We start from the raw sequence: 17,641 nt of genomic DNA, 5'->3' as shown, positions 1-17,641 counted from the left end.
GCCTGCTGACTTAACATTGTGAAGCTCGGTGCCCCTGGGTCGGAACCGACTTTGGGAGCTCCAAGCCGCAGGAGCTTCGAAAAGCCGGCTGCGGGAGCTTTGATTTCCGGCTGCGGATGGTTCCACTCCCCCGCCCGCGAGAGAATAAAGAGGGAAAAAGATTAGACTTTTTTGCCTTCCATCACAGTGAGGAATGTGGGAAATCCACTGTGGTGGATGTTTATGTTAACTTTCATGTACTTGTGTGCCTTGTTGCTTTTTTTAGTATGGCTCTATGGTAATCGAGTTTCACTGTACCTTATTTGGTACACCTGACAATAAACACACCTTGAAACCTTGTTTGTAAGCTCAGTCTAATTAAATGATAATTAGCTTTTCTATTCTTGCATCTAAAGTAACCAACCTCTTGTTTCCCCACATTATACTCCTGCCAATCCCATGTCACTTAACCAAACTGTGTGCTTTGCAGGTTCATGGTGAACTCCTCATAACTTGCTTACCAATTCTTTTTGCATCATCAGTAAATTTGGCCACAAAGTCCCTTCATCCAAGTCATGAATATAGATTGTAAATAGTTGTGACCCTATGATCCCATTCCTTTGTTCCATATCTCTTTACATTCCCGTCTATATCGCTTGTTTCCTTTTCCCTCAACTCTCAGTCTGAAGAAGGGTCTCGACCTGAAACATCACCCCTTCCGTCTCTGCAGAGATGCTGCCTGTCGCGTTGTATTACTCCAGCATTTTGTGTCTATCTATGGTCCCATTAGATATTGATTGCCATTTGGAAAATGGCTTGTATATCTCTGCTCTCTTTTTTGTTAGTTAGTCATTCCCTAACATGTTACAATCTTTTGACATGAAAATGAAATTGTTAAATGCTCCATTGTTTAATGTGAATTATCATGAGTTAATACATATGGTAAAAATATTCCAATAATTCCTGTGTAATAATTTTGTCTTCATTCTAATTTGACAGGGTTGAACTAAAGCTGACCAGAAAGGTTGCCTACTGCAGATACTTCAGTAGTTCAGCTTTCTTTTTCTCTGGCTTTTTTGTTGTGTTTCTGTCTGTGGTGCCTTATGCCTTCGTTAATACCGTAAAACTGCGTAGGATATTCACCACCATATCGTACAACGTCGTGCTTCGAATGACGGTTACCAGACAGTTTCCAGCTTCAATACAAATGTGGTATGATTCCTTAGGAGCCATACGCAAAATACAGGTATGTTAGAGAAATATTGCTGTGGATTGAGTGCATGAAAGTCCGAATATTTCAAATGAAATGTACACTTTATATCTCACGTTCTTAATAATAATCAATATTCCCAACTCCCTCTTGGTTGTGGCTTTTCCCAGAATAAAACCCAACTGTTTGACAATATTACTAATGTGAGCATTATGTTAAATATTCTGCTACAAACTTAAATACTCCTTTAGACTTTAGACTTTAAAGTACAGTGTGGAAACAGGCCTTTTGGCCCCCTGAGTCTGCGCCGACCAGTGATCACCCCGTACACTATCCTACACACTTGGAACAATTTACAGTTTTACCTAAGCAAATGAACCCACAAACCTGTACGTCTTTGTTGTGTGGGAGGAAACCGGTGCACCCGGAGAAAACCCATGCATTCACAGGGAGAACGTACAAACTCCACACAGATAGCACCCATAGTCCGGATTGAACTCCCGCCTCTGGCGCTGTAATGGAGCAACTCTACAACTGTGCCACTGTGCCGCAGAATTCATCTTCCCTCTTTTAGAGAATACACGGATATTTGAACTACCTGAATGAATTTAATCGTGCAGCAACAACACAGTAATCCATATACCGCCTTATAACAATCATTCACAAATAAGTTATGATGCCTATAAAGATTTGATTCTTGAAAAATGAAATCTTTTACGAGAATTTCAGTCATGAATTTCATCTCCACTAAACAGGAAATTGATGAATTATTTTTTACGAGTGTCAATACTGTGACACGTGTATTCCTGAATGCTGTTTAGTGATGGATATTTTTTGTAATACATTCAAGTTAGCAGTGATAACAATAGATAATCAGTTTAAGTATTATTTTATAATGAAGCAGTTTAAAAATATAATTTCTTGAATGCCTAAGTAAAATTAAATTCAGATACATAATAATCAATGCTTCCTATCATTTAAATAGAAGTATGGATTAATGCAATGTGAATTATTTGGGCTTTTTTCAGGTTATGTTTCTATAATACTCATTGCTAGCTTGTGAAAATATGAATTTTCCCCAGCTCGCAAATGTCAACATCAAGAGTTTAATAATATTTTGTCTTTCAGGATTTCCTGCATAAAGATGAACATAAGACTGTGGAATACAACTTAACAACAAAGGAGGTCGAGATGGTAAATGTCACGGGATCTTGGGATGAGGTAAGGACCCAATATTTAAAGCGCAGTGAAACTTTAAACCTTCATGTTCATTTGTAAATATACAAAAACGTGAGGCAAGCAGTTTAGAAACATAGAAACATAGAAAATAGGTGCAGGAGTAGGCCATTCGGCCCTTCGAGCCTGTACCGCCATTCAATATGATCATGGCTGATCATCCAACTCAGTTTCCTGTACCTGCCTTCTCTCCATACCCCCTGATCCCTTTAGCCACAAGGGCCACATCTAACTCCCTCTTAAATATAGCCAATGAACTGGCCTCAACTACCTTCTGTGGCAGAGAGTTCCAGAGATTCACCACTCTCTGTGTGAAAAATGTTTTTCTCATCTCGGTCCTAAAGGATTTCCCCTCTATCCTTAAGCTGTGACCCCTTGTCCTGGACTTCCCCAACATCGGGAACAATCTTCCTGCATCTAGCCTGTCCAACCCCTTAAGAATGTTGTAAGTTTCTATAAGATTCCCCCTCAATCTCCTAAATTTTAGCGAGTACAAGCCAAGTCTATCCAGTCTTTCTTCATATGAAAGTCCTGACATCCCAGGAATCAGTCTGGTGAACCTTCTCTGCACTCCCTCTATGGCAATAATGTCCTTCCTCAGATTTGGAGACCAAAACTGCACGCAATACTCCAGGTGTGGTCTCACCAAGACCGTGTACAACTGTAGTAGAACCTCCCTGCTCCTATACTCAAATCCTTTTGCTATGAATGCTAACATACCATTCGCTTTCTTCACTGCCTGCTGCACCTGCATGCCTACTTTCAATGACTGGTGTACCATGATACCCAGGTCTTGTTGCATCTCGCCTTTTCCTAATTGGCCACCATTTAGATAATAGTCTGCTTTCGTGTTTTTGCCACCAAAGTGGATAACCTCACATTTATCCACATTATACTGCATCTGCCATGCATTTGCCCACTCACCCAGCCTATCCAAGTCACCTTGCAGCATCCTAGCATCCTCCTCACAGCTAACACTGCCCCCAGCTTAGTGTCATCCGCAAACAAATTGCATTCAATTCCCTCGTCCAAATCATTGATATATATTGTAAATAGCTGGGGTCCCAGCACTGAGCCTTGCGGTACCCCACTAGTCACTGCCTGCCATTCTGAAAAGGACTCGTTTACTCCTACTCTTTGCTTCCTGTTTGCCAGCCAGTTCTCTATCCACATCAATACTGAACCCCCAATACCGTGTGCTTTAAGTTTGTATACTAATCTCTTATGTGGGACCTTGTCGAAAGCCTTCTGAAAGTCCAGATATAACACATCCACTGGTTCTCCCCTATCCACTCTCCTAGTTACATCCTCGAAAAATTCTATAAGATTCGTCAGACATGATTTACCTTTCGTAAATCCATGCTGACTTTGTCCAATGATTTCACCACTTTCCAAATGTGCTGCTATCCCATCTTTAATAACTGACTCTAGCAGTTTCCCCACTACCAATGTTAGACGAACTGGTCTGTAATTCCCTGTTTTCTCTCTCCCTCCCTTTTTAAATAGTGGGGTTACATTAGCTACCCTCCAATCCTCAGGAACTACTCTAGAATCTAAAGAGTTTTGAAAAATTATCACTAATGCACCCACTATTTCTGGAGCTACTTCCTTAAGTACTCTGGGATGCAGCCTATCTGGCCCTGGGGATTTATCGGCCTTTAATCCATTCAATTTACCTAACACCACTTCCCGGCTAACCTGGATTTCACTCAGTTCCTCCATCTCATTTGACCCGCGGTCCCCTGCTATTTCCGGCAGATTATTTATGTCTTCCTTAGTGAAGACGGAACCAAAGTAGTTATTCAATTGGTCCGCCATATCCTTGTTCCCCATGATCAATTCACCTGTTTCTGACTGCAAGGGACCTACATTTGTTTTAACTAATCTCTTTCTCTTCACATATCTATAAAAACCTTTGCAGTCAGTTTTTATGTTCCCTGACAGTTTTCTTTCATAATCTATTTTCCCTTTCCTAATTAAGCCCTTTGTCCTCCACTGCTGGTCTCTGAATTTCTCCCAGTCCTCTGGTAGGCTGCTTTTTCTGGCTAATTTGTACGCTTCATCTTTTGCTTTGATACTATCCCTGATTTCCCTTGTTATCCACAGATGCACTACCTTCCCTGATTTATTCTTTTGCCAAACTGGGATGAACAATTGTTGTAGTTCATCCATGCAGTCTTTAAATGCCTTCCATTGCATATCCACCGTCAACCCTTTAAGAATTAATTGCCAGTTAATCTTGGCCAATTCACGTCTCATACCCTCAAAGTTACCTTTCTTTAAGTTTAGAACCATTGTTTCTGAATTAACAATGTCACTTTATGTTTATGAAGCTCATAAATAACAGTTAAATATATCCTGTCTGAATATCCATGGTTAGAACCTTCATATTATCATCAATTAATTCATTATTATTATTATTATTAATATTATTGATGTTGTTGTTGTTGTTATTATTATTGAATTGTTTATTGAATGTTCAAATAATCAGAATTCCCATGGAAATGAGTGGTGTGTGTCTGTAGATTATCACCAAGCTTTACATCCACTGCCACATCCAATATTATAAATGCAATAAATAAATGTTCTTCAATTATTTTAGATGGTGTATATTGATAAATACCACACATAATGTTCCGTTACAAGACTCCGTTGAGGCGGCACTTGGAGTATTGCATTCAGCTCTGTTTTCTCTGCTCTAGGAGAGGTGCTGGAGGTGATTATGAGAATGTTGCAGGGACTTGATGGCCTGAGCTCGAGCCAATAAAGTCCGAGCTTACACCACCTCTTCCGACAGCCCTGGCAACAATCTCGTAATTCTCTGCACTCTTTCCAGCTTAATTCTATCCTTCCTACAGCAGGGTGCAAGGTACTCTTCACCAACATCGCAAATCAACCTCCCGACGTCTAGACTTAGAACCCCGACTGATGAAGGCCAATGTACCAAATCCCTTCTTTATCACCCTGTGATGTCACTTTCAGGGAACTATGTACCTCCTTGACTATAATAGGACCTTCCATTAACTTTCCCAAGTTCACCAGCCTTCATGTTTTTCTCCATGGTAAATACAGAGGAGAATTACAGATTGAGGACCTTGCCCATCTCCTGTGGACAATGGCTGCTTTCATTTCTGAAGGCCTTACTCTCCCTCTTGTTAACCTCTTTCCCTTATTTACCTATAAAATCTCTTTGGATCTGCCTGCATTTTATCAGTGAAAGCTGCCCCCCTGCCTCCTTTTTTAGTTCTCATGATTTCCTTCTGAAGTATATTCCTCACTTCCCAAAACCCCTCCAAGGATACTCTTAATCCCAGCTGCCTATACCGGGCCCAAGCCTCCTTTCTACTGACCAGAGCCACAATTTCTCCTATCATCCAGGGTCCCTTCCCCCCTAGCTGCCTTGCCCTTCACTCTAACGGGAAGATGCATGATTTGAACTCTTGCCATCACCCTTTCAAAAAGCATCCCACTTTCCAGACATTCCTTTGCCCGCGTGCATCCTACTGCAATCAATTCTAGCAAGTTTCTGCCTTAGACAATCAAAGTTGGCCTTGTCCCATTTCAGAACTTTAGCCTGTGGGCCTTTCCTGTCTTTATCCATAACTATTTTAAAGCTAATAGAACTGTGGTCGCTGATCTCCATAAGCTTCCACGATGCCACTTCAGCCGCCTGCCTAAGTCTAATTGAAACCTTTTTCCAATTTATGATAAACATTTTCCCACAGAATTTGTATCCTCTGTGACATGAACTATAAAATAACTTGGAGCTTCCCCCGAGCACATACATTCGTGCCAATACATTGAACAATATAACAATGTCAATATTTCTGATCTAAAGATTGTACAAAAAGTGAGCGCATTGTGTGAAAGATGTTTTCTTCATCCAATACTGACACTCACAAGTGATTTGGGCAGAATAAGAGGCATTTTTCTTGTTAGTCAGTGTCATATCAAGCAGTATGTGGAGGCCCACACATGTGAGAGGGCAACACCGGATCTAGTATTGGGAAATTGGGATGGGCAAGTAAATGAAGTGGTTGTGCAGGAGCCTTTTGGGACCGTTACCACAGTTCGATTAGGCTTAAGATAATTATTGATAGGGACAGAGAGGGTCCACGTGGAAAAATTGCTCAACTGGGGTAAAGCCAACTTTGAGGGTATGAGACAATGTCTGGCTCATTAACTGGAGCAGGTTATTTGAGGGGAAAGGAACATCGACCAAGTGGGATGTTTTTAAAAGTGTACTGACGAAAGCTTAGGATACGTACATCCCCGTTAGAGTGAAGGGCAAGGCAGGCAAACGTAAGGAAGCTTGGCTGACGAGGGAAATTGAGGCATTGGTCAAAAACAAGGATGCATGAGACAGGTATAGGCAGCTGGGATCAAGTGCATCCCTGGAGGAGTTTCAAGAACTTGTAACCAAAAAAGAAGATCAAATGGGCAAAAATGGGCCAAGAGATAGCTCTGGTGGGTAGCATTAAGGACAATCCCAAAAGATTTTATAAACACATAAGGGTGAAAGAGACGTCCCAAAAGGCAACGCCTAGAGAGAGAGAGAGTGGGACCTCTCAGGAATCAAAGCGGTCACTTCTGTGTGGAGCCACAGGAGATGGAGTATTTCTCCTCTGTATTTACCGTGGAGAAAGACAGTAGGATGGAAGAACTTGGAGCAGTCACTGGAAGTGTCTTGAGAGCAGTCAGTGTTACCGTTGAAGAAGTACTGAAGGCACTATCGTGAATGAAGGTAGACAAATCTCCAGGGCCTGATCAGATATATCCGAGGACATTGCGGGAAATCAGAGAGGAAACTGCGGGGGCCCTGGTTGAAATTTACGAGTCGTTCTTAAATACAGGAGAGGTGCCGGAAGACTGGAGGGTGGCAAATGTTGTGCCTCTTTCCAAGAAGGGCTGCAGGGAAAATGCTGGGAACTATAGGACGGTGAGCTTAGCATCTGTAGTTGGAAAGTTACTAGAGAGTATTCTGAGGGATAGGTTATACAGGCATTTGGATGGGCAAGGGATGATTAGGGATAGTCAGCGTGGTTTTGTATGTGGGAGGTTGTGTCTCATAAATCTAATTAATGTTTTTGAAGACGTGACCAAAAAGGTCGATGAGGGCAGAGCTGGGGATGTTGTGTACATGGTTCTGCATGGTAGGCTGCTCTGGAAGGTGAGATCGCATGGAATCCGAGGAGAGATAGCTGAATGGATAGAAAATTGGTTCCATGGAAGGAAGCAGAGGGTGATGGTGGAAGCTTGTTTCTCAGACTAGTGGTTTGCATCAGGGTTCGGTGCTGAGCCCATTACTGTTTGTCATCTACAATACATCAATGATTTGGATGAGACATACAGGGCAAGATTAGCAAGTTTGCTGATGATACAAAAGTGGGTGGTTTTGCAGATAGGGAAGATGGTTGTGAACGATTGCAGCAGGATCTGGATCGATTGGCCAGGTGGGCGGAGGAATGTTTGATGGAATTTAATACAGAGAAGTTTGAGGTGTTGCATTTTGGGATGTCGAACAAGGGCAGGACCTACACAATAAATGGTAGGCCTCTGGGTAGTGTTGTAGAGCAGAGGGATCTAGGAGTACAGGTGCATGGTCCTTGAAGGTCGAGTCGCAGGTAGATAAGGTGGTCAAAAAGGCTTTTGGCTCATTGGCACAAAGTGTAGAGTATAGAAGTTGGGAGGCCATGCTGCAGTTGTTTAAGATGATGGTGAGACCACATTTAGAATATTGTGTTCAGTTCTGGGCACCATGTTATAGGAAAGATATTGTCAAGCTTGAAAGGGTTCAGAGAAGATTTACGAGGATGTTGCCAGGACTAGAGGATCTGAGCTATAGGGAGAGGTTGAGTAGGTTGGGTCTCTATTCCTTGGAGCGCAGGAGGATGAGGGGTGTTCCTACAGAGGTGTATAAAATCATGAGAGATATAGATCAGGTAGACAAAGAGAGTCTCTTGCCCAGAGTAGGGGAATCGAGAACCAGAGGACATAGGTGCAAGGTGAATGGGAAAAGATTTAATAGGAATCTGAGGGGTTCCATTTTCACACAAAGGGTGGTGGGTGTATGGAACAAGCTGCCAGAGGAGGTAGTTGAGGCTGGGACTATCCTAATGTTTAAGTTAGACAAGTACAGTTAGACAGTTAGACAAGTACATGGATAGGACAAGTTTGGAGGGATACGGACCAAGCGCAGGCAGGTGGGACTAGTGTAGCTGAGACATGTTGGCCGGTGTGGGCGAGTTGGGCTTAGGGCCGATTTCCACACTGTATCACTCTATGACTAATACATAAATGGAAAAATAATGCATAAAGGATTAAGTTCAGATATTTAATCATGCTTTGCAATACTTTTGAAACAACATTAAAGGATTTGAGCAATATCATATATGGCATACGTTGTTGAGTAGAGTGACAGCCGCCGGGAAGAAGCTGTTCCTGGACCTGCTGGTTCGGCAACGGAGAGACCTGTAGCGCCTCCCGGATGGTAGGAGGGTAAACAGTCCATGGTTGGGGTGAGAGCAGTCCTTGGCGATGCTGAGCGCCCTCCGCAGATAACGCTTGCTTTGGACAGACTCAATGGAGGGGAGCGAGGAACCGGTGATGCGTTGGGCAATTTTCACCACCCTCTGCAATGCCTTCCGGTCGGAGACAGAGCAGTTGCCATACCATACTGTGATGCAGTTGGTAAGGATGCTCTCGATGGTGCAGCGGTAGAAGTTCACCAGGATCTGAGGAGACAGATGGACCTTCTTCAGTCTCCTCAGGAAGAAGAGACGCTGGTGAGCCTTCTTGATCAGAGTTGAGGTATTGTGGGTCCAAGAGAGGTCATCGGAGATGTTGACTCCCAGGAACCTGAAGCTAGAAACACGTTCCACCTCCGTCCCGTTAATGTGGACATACGAAATGTGTAGGAAGGAACTGCAGATGCTGGGTTAAACCGAAGATAGACACAAAAAGCTGGAGTAACTCAGCGGGTCAGACTACATCTCTGGAGAAAAGGAATAGATGGCGTTTCGGGGTCAAGATTGAATTGTGATGAAGGATCTTGACCCAAAAGGTCACCTATTCCTTTTCGCCACAGTTGCTGTCTGACCCGCTGAGTTACTCCAGCTTTTTGTGTCTCTTTTCACATGTGGCATATATACGGATAAAGAACATTTGGAGGCCTATAGGTCCAATGCAGGTAAATGGGACTGACCCGATGTGTCCACTTGGTTGGATCTGGACAAAGTGAGTTGAAAGGCCTATTTCCATGCTGTACAACTCTGTGACTCTTGTAATGTTTTCTAAAACAAACAGGGAATCGGAGAGTTATTTGAAAAAGTTAAGCAGAATGATTCTGAACGTAAGATGGCGAATGGGGACGAAGGACTGTTTTTCAGCAACTTCTCACTTCATGTTACACCTGTCTTGAAAAACATCAGCTTTAAATTGGAGAAAGGGGAACTCCTGGCTGTGGCTGGCTCCACGGGGTCTGGCAAGGTAGGAATTTCTACGTTTGGTGGCCTATTCACAATGTTTCCATCGCACCACTGAAAGCAATGATTTATTCCCAGGATAAGCCACACAGTTACATTGCACTTGAAAGCAGTGCCGGCCGTTAGATATGCCTCCTGAAATGTCGAGATTCCAATTGAAACCAGGTACTGTGAGTGTGTGGCAGCAAAACGTTACATCAGTCACTATGTTCATGATATACATAATAGAAATTGTCACTTCCTCTCTGCCGTGGTGTGCCCAACGTACTCCCGACACTATTCCAATCCATGCCATTTCACTTTAATGAATGGGAAGAAATTTGCCTTTAACTAATTAAATGGGGGGGGGGGGGGGGCAGTATTTGTAGCACTTAGATTCTGACATTAGAATCTAATTAAATTGCTGGAATGAATAACAAGAAGCAGGGTCAACATGGCAGTTAATACTCTTCTATACATTAAGCTGTAGCAACCAAAGATGATTTCCTCTCCCACAATAATATCCTGATCTTGGCCATTTACTGTGGGTGACAGATTACTTTGATGAAGTGTTTTACTTCTAATGGCGAGTTCACAGCCATAGGGGGTTTTGGTTGTAATGGGTACCGGGAACTTTTAATAGCGGCACGCTATTTTAATAGCCGCACACACAGTGAATGAATTTGAACACAATGTACTTTAATTCAAACAATAAGGTCATTGTCAATAGCTGTTTGTGTCATGTCTTTTATGTAGAGCTCACTATTGATGATGATAATGGGAGAACTGGAGCCGTCAGAGGGCAAAATTAAACACAGTGGGAGGATTTCCTTCTCACCGCAGGTGCCCTGGATCATGCCTGGAACTATTAAAGAAAACATTATATTTGGACTTTCATTTGATGAATACAGATACACCAGTGTCGTCAATGCATGCCAACTGGAAGAGGTAAGTTTGCTGTTTCATGGCAGGTCGATTTATCATATTTGATGGTATTGATTAAACAGAGAATTTATAAAGTATAGACACACAAAGCTGGAGTAACTCAACGGGACTGGCAGCATCTTCGGAACTAAGGAATGGGTGATGTTTCGGGTCAAGACCCTTCTTCTGGTGTCTCGACCTGAAAGGTCACCCATTCCTTCTCTCCAGAGATGTTGCCTGTCCCGCTGAGTAAGGGCCTGTCCCACTTCCGCGACACACGCCGGTAGTGACGGTCGCGCAAAAGTGCCTCGAGAGTCGCGCGCGTCATCATGCGCCCGCACAGCCGTCTGGAGCGCGTTACGTCATTTGAAGATAGACACAAAGATGGACCGGCAGCATCTCTGGAGAGAAGGAATGGATGATGTTTCGGGTCAAGACACCTGAAGATGGGTCTTGACCTGAAACATCACCCATTCCTTCTCTCCAGAGAAGCTGCGGTCCCGCTGAATTAGCTCTGCATTTTGTGTCCATCTTCAATCTTCCTTGCCCCGCTCTGGGAGTGTGGGCGGATCTGGACCACAATGGCCATGAGCCCCAGGCTGAGCTCGGCGATCGTTTGCCTGCTTCTGCTGCTGTTGGAGGTGAGACATTGCATCGCACCAGGGTCTTGGGCCTGTCCCACTTTGGCCGTCAGTGGCGCACAAAGATTTCGTGCAGGACGATGTCCACACTCCTCCACGCCACTCCATGCGCCCGTCCCCGCGCTACCCACATGCTACCTACACACTACCCACACGCTAGCAGGTTGCGTAAATGGTGCGCAAAAGACAGCCAAGTGGGACAGGCCCTTAACAGCTGTTTGTGTCCATCTTCGGTTTAAAGCAGCCTCTGCAGCTCCTTCCTACGCATAGTAAAGTGCAGCACTGGGACAGTCCCTTTGGCCCACAAAAGCAAACATGATGCCAAATTATACTAACCCATTCTACCTGCACGTGATCCTCTCAAATGGCACTGTCGTATCTGCCTCCACCACCACCTCTAGCAGTGCATTCCTGGCACCCACTGTGTAAAAAACGTGCTTCTCCTTTAAACTTTCTCTTCGGCAGCTTGATAACATTTAGATTAGACCACGTTTGGAGCATTGTTCGAAGTTCTGATTTCCACATTATGGAAAGGATGTGGAGGCTTTGGAGAGGGTGTAGAAGAGGTTTACTGCTATGCTGCCTTTTTTAGAAAGGTTTCAAGGTCTGTTTATTGTCACATGTACCAATCAAGGTACAGTGAAATTTGAATTACCATACAGCCATACTAAAAAAAGGCAACAAGACACACAACTACATAAACATCCACCACAATGGATTCCCCACGTTCCTCACTGTGATGGATGGCAATAAAGCCCAATCTTCCTCTTTTATTCTCCCGCATCTGCGTTGAGGTAAGAGATTATTTTCTCTGGAGTATCAGAGGCTGAGGAGCAACCGGGTTGAAGTCTTGGTTGTCATGGATGAATTGGGCTAAAGGGCCTGTTTCTGTGCTGATTAATTCTATTACTTTGTGACTCAAAGCTGTGCCCTAAAGTATTTGACATTTACATCCTGGCAAAATGATTCTGACTGTCAATCCTATTTCTGCCACTCAGAATTAAGGGTTACGGGGAGAAGGCAGGAACGGGATACTGATTGTGGATGATCAGCCATGATCACGTTGAACTGGCTCGAAGGGCCGAGTGGCCTACTCCTGCACCTATTTTCTATGCCAGGCCTCTCCAATTTAGTACTTTTCACCAATTCTCTCCTTATTCATTCCTAACTTAAAACTTATGGAGTTGTGATTACTATTACCAGATTGTTCTCACACTGAAACAACAATTACCTGGCCAGTGATTCCCAAAACAAGATCTAGTATGGTCCATCCAATTGTTGGACTAGCCTCATATCTTTTCAAGAAACACTCTTGGGTACATCAAACAAATTCTGTTCCAAAAGAAATGAGGACGGGTCATGATCTATTCTACATTTTCCTTGAGCTCCATCTCTTTTGATGTCTTGTTTTCACACCTTACCCTTATTTATCTCTGTGTCTCTCTCTCCCCTGAGTCTGAAGAAGGGTCTCGACCCGAAACGTCACCCATTCCTTCTCTCCAGAAATGCTGCCTATCCCGCTGAGTTACTCCAGCATTATATATGTGTCTATCTTCAGTTTAAGCCAGCATCTGCAGTTCCTTCTTAAACACGTCCTTATTTAAAATTTGGGCAACACAGTACAAAAGGTCTACACTGAAGTACAGCATAAAGAATGCAAGGCTTATTCTGATTACTGATTACTTAAGATGACCAATATCGGTTGCTCAAGATTCACTCCTGAATTCCACAATTGTGTAATGCCATGTTATTGTCATTGACTCATAGAGCACAGAAACAAGCCCTTCATACCAACCGAGATCCCTCATCTAACAGTCCTCGTCCTAATGACAGTTAATTAAAACTGAGAGACAATAACATTTAAAGAATTGACAAGTACGTTATTAGGAAAGATTTACAGGGATATGGGTCAAAGTTGATCCCTCTAAATCTATCCTAATAATGTTCTCTTATTTTCACACCTCACCCTTATTCATCTCTGTGTCTCCCTCACCCCTGAGTCTGAAGAAAGGTCTTGATCCGAGACGTCACCTATTCCTTCTATCCAGAGATGCTGCCTGTCCCGCTGAGTTACTCCAGCATTTTGTGTCAATATTCGGTGCATCTGCCGTTCCTTCCTACTCAAATTCTGCTCCGTCAAAGTTGACCCATATCCTTCTAAATCTATCCTAATAACGTATTTGACCAAATGTCTTTTAAATGTTATTGTCTCTCAGTTTTAATTAACTGCCATTATATAAATTGAATATTGTACATTTTCCTAAAGCTTTTATATTAAATTTGATTGCAGTTAAGAGATGAAAAATCAGTTTCAAACGTGATCCTGTCTATTTCTTGATTGTGATTTTATTTTTAGTTCTTTCACAAATGTAAGTGAATAATTCAAGTAATATTAAGTATAGTGCATTCCTAATTTAGACATTGCTACTCCATCTTCTCCCTTATGTGGCCTTAAATCTTAGACTACAAACCATCACTCCATCCCACCCCTCAGATCCCCCTTCCTTAATCTCTGTCCCATGCCCACCATCTCCCTCTACTCTCAACATCCCCCCCGTATGTGTTACTAAACTTGTTTTGTTTTCTGGTCACCTTATAACATAGTGCAAAACAATGTAGGAGCAAGGTTTGTATCTGGGCTTGTGATAACTGAAAGCCGTGTAAAAAATTCCTTTATCTAATCCACACTATATTACTCTTGCAAAAGCAAACACTTCATAAAACAGTAATTTTCCATCTTGTGAAGCAATTCTGATCTGCATTAGGCTGGGAATAGTAAGCATATCATGATTGCAAACACCATAAAACTAGAAGCACATCTGACTGATACTGTTGCCCAAGGTCAATTATACTGTAGAAAATGTGGGCATTTTAAAGGAGTGTTGGATAATGAATGGGTGGAATATGATGTTAGGACATTGAGAATAAGCATATTTGTTTTCTTTTTCTTTCTGTTCTTAAAATGGGTAAACGTTTATTTTAAAGTGGGAGTGCATTGGTGGTGATTATTCAATTAGCAATTTAAACTGAGGCTGATATTCTGTTCCATTGAAGCCAATTGCTCTTGATTGCAAAATGAGGTGAGACTGAAGTGTCATAAAACTATTAGGGATTGTCTTGAAGTGACCTTGAACTGAAGATTAAATGAAATGATTAACCTCATGAAACTTGCTCAGTTTAAAAGGGCATTATAAACTGTTAATTTTCCAACTTCTGTGATCACTTTTATTTGTTAATTGTATCAATCGTAGAAATGGCAAGAATTGAGTTCCACGAAGAACCTGCATGTTGTTTTTAATTAACTTGGGAATAAGGGATGAGAAGGGAGTGGTTCAAACTGTGGTGGTGCTTCAAGTAAGAATGTCATTGTTCCGTTTCGAGACATATGACAGGAAAATACACTTGACTCTTGGCTCATGAATGTAGGTTGTGTGATTAATTAGTCTGCAGATGATACCAAATGTATGGAGTAACTCAACGGGTCAAACAGCATCTGTGGAGCACATGGATGGGCGACAATTCAGGTCGGGACCCTTCTTCACACTCAATCTATGTCCTCCGTAGATGCTGCCTGTCCCACTGAGTTACTCCAGCACTTTGTGTTTTACTCAAGATTCCAGCTCTGCAACCTCTTGTGTCTTGAAAAGTGGTGGTGTGATGGACAGTGAAAAAGGTTGTTTAAGGTTGCAAGATTCAGGATAGCAGGAAGAACGGGCAAAGGCATGGCGGGTGGAATTTAACAGGCCGGTGTGAAATTATACAAATTGGTGAAGGTGGTAGCTGACACGATGGGCTGATGGGTTGTGGTGAGTTGGTGCCCTCCTGCTGCTCATGCAGGACCTCTATGAGTTATTGGTTCTTATTCCACCCTGAATGTCTCTTCTCTTCTGTTTCCCAGAAATTGGTGAACTTTTCCAAAGACATTTTGAGTGCATCTTTTAATCTTTTCTTCTGCCATCTGGCAACCTTTTCCAGTGACTGAACGTTGAACACCATATCTATTTTAGAAGCCTTGTGTAATTAGATTTTGTTTCGAGTCTTTGGCGCTCAGTATATTGTGGCGTGGGGTCTCAATCATTCAATACCTGAAGACAGGTTGCAAATTACAGAGTCACCCCGATAAAGAAAGTCTGTACAAACAAAGAGAAGAGCGAGACACAAAATGCTGGAGTAACTCAGTGGGGCAGGCAACATCTCTGAAGAGAAGGAATGGGTGATGTTTTGGAAGACAGTTTGATTTGACTAATTATTTGCTCCTCATCGTGGTTTAGTCTGCAGTACCTCTTTATAAAACCTCTTATTTTTCCCTGGCCACATTAAAGACATTACAATCAAATATTGTTGAGTTTTTACCATTCTTTTACCGAATTTAGTACATCAACATTCAGTTTTAGTTGAGTAACCAAATAAATAAACTTTGATTTCCTGGTTTGTACAATAGAGATCAATTAGCATGGCTGTTTGGAAGCTCATTACAATTCATGGTCCCATAGAACAGAATCAAAACCAAGCTCGTCAACCCGACATCACTGATGAAGAAACTACCAAGATAATGACTCAGGTCAAACTTAATAAACATTCAGGAAATGTTGAGCCAATTAAACAAAGACAGCATACAACTATGTGTAGGAAGGAACTGCAGATGCTGGTTTAAACTGAAGATAGACACAAAAAGCTGGAGTAACTCAGCGGGTCAGACAGCATCTCCTGGAATTAGGAATAGGTGATGTTTCAGGTCGAGACCCTTCTGCAGACGAAGGGTCTTCAGGAGAAGGGTCTGAAGAAGGGTCTCGGCCCGAAACATCACCGACTTATTTTCTCGAGAGATACTGTCTGACCCGCTGAGTTACTCCAGCTTTTTGTGTCTATCTTCAGCATACAACTATTATAAGGTAACCTGATTCTCACAAACTTGATTGAGTGTATTGAAGCAGTAATGGAAATGGTTGCTATGGTTGATGCAGCATAAAAATGGGCCTTTTCAAAAGGTTTTTGATAAAGTACCATATAAAGAAGCTGTCAGCAAAGTGAAAGTGAAATGGAGGAAAGGTTACATCGACATAAAATTGGTCTAGGGGGGAGAATTGAGAGTAGTGGCAGATAATAATTCTTTGGCTGTTAGCAAGTTTATAGTGGTGTTCCATGGGAGGCTTTATAATGGCTGGTTTATTTTGTTCATATTTTACTGACATAGACATACGTATACAAGATTAATAAGTTCACAGATGATACAGGAGTCAGTACTATTGTAAGGTGAGCTGCATAATGTGCATCTAAAAGATGTAGACTAATAAAATGTGCTGAAATATAGCTGATGAGGTTTAATGCGGAAGAATATTAAGTGAATACACATGATGGGGGAAATTGGAGGGGCAATTTAAGAAAATGGTACATAAAGGGTTAAGAAACAAAGATTTATGGGAGATAGACACAAAAAGCTGGAGTAACTCAGCAGGATAGACAGCATCTCTGGAGAGAAGGAATGGGTGACGTTTCGAGTCACCCATTCCTTCTCTCCAGAGATGTTGCCTGTCCTGCTGAGTTACTCCAGCTTTTTGTGGCCTACCCATTATAATTCTCATCCTGCTCCCACTCCATCCGGACATTTTGTGGCCTCCTGCACTGATGTGACAGTATACAATGCAAGCTTAAGGAATAGCATTTCATTTTCTGTCTGGGTATGTTGAGGCCTTCTCGATTCAATGGAGAATTCTAGTTTCAGGTAACTCACGTTCTCTGTCTCTCATAGAACTGGCTACTTCTGCTGTAAGTCACCCTTTTGTGGCATGGGGTCTGTTTCTCTCTCCATTCGCACTGCCCTGCCTGCTAGTACGTACCATCAATCATGCTTTGTTCATCTTTCAGTGTCTGTGCTCTCTTCCTGTCCTCGTGTCACTTTTCTCTCTTTCTAAATGCTCCCTTTAATTCATTCACAAAATGGAATCAACAACCTTTTCCCGGGGCAACCTTGGCTCTAATCTATCAGGGATAATCCCATGTCCTATCAACCTCTCCTCCTCCTAACATTAAATTAACACATTTTCTCTTTTCCGCTTTTTTGATAGAACAATATAGCATTGGAATAGGCCTCCGACCCACTGAGTCCATGTTATCAATCACCCACTTTCATTAGTTCAATGTTATCCCACCTTCTTATCCACTTCCTCCTTACTAGGAAATATTTACAA

At 42.4% G+C, this 17,641-nt stretch overlaps 1 protein-coding gene across 1 annotated transcript in view; it reads left to right on the top strand.

Annotated features, from left to right (window-relative positions):
- cftr (CF transmembrane conductance regulator) overlaps positions 1 to 17,641 on the top strand; it is a 148,078-nt gene that overhangs the window by 66,304 nt on the left and 64,133 nt on the right. Inside the window, exons 8-11 of the mRNA XM_033038309.1 lie at positions 979 to 1,225; positions 2,318 to 2,410; positions 9,731 to 9,913; positions 10,645 to 10,836. Coding sequence (XP_032894200.1) covers positions 979 to 1,225; positions 2,318 to 2,410; positions 9,731 to 9,913; positions 10,645 to 10,836 — 715 coding nt within the window. The remainder of the gene's footprint in view (positions 1 to 978; positions 1,226 to 2,317; positions 2,411 to 9,730; positions 9,914 to 10,644; positions 10,837 to 17,641) is intronic.

This window comes from Amblyraja radiata, chromosome 19 (assembly GCF_010909765.2).
Source record: "Amblyraja radiata isolate CabotCenter1 chromosome 19, sAmbRad1.1.pri, whole genome shotgun sequence".
In the NCBI taxonomy this organism is placed as follows: Eukaryota; Metazoa; Chordata; class Chondrichthyes; order Rajiformes; family Rajidae; genus Amblyraja; species Amblyraja radiata.
Note: the sequence above shows the minus strand (reverse complement) of the source record. Positions and strands in the feature narration are given on the sequence as shown.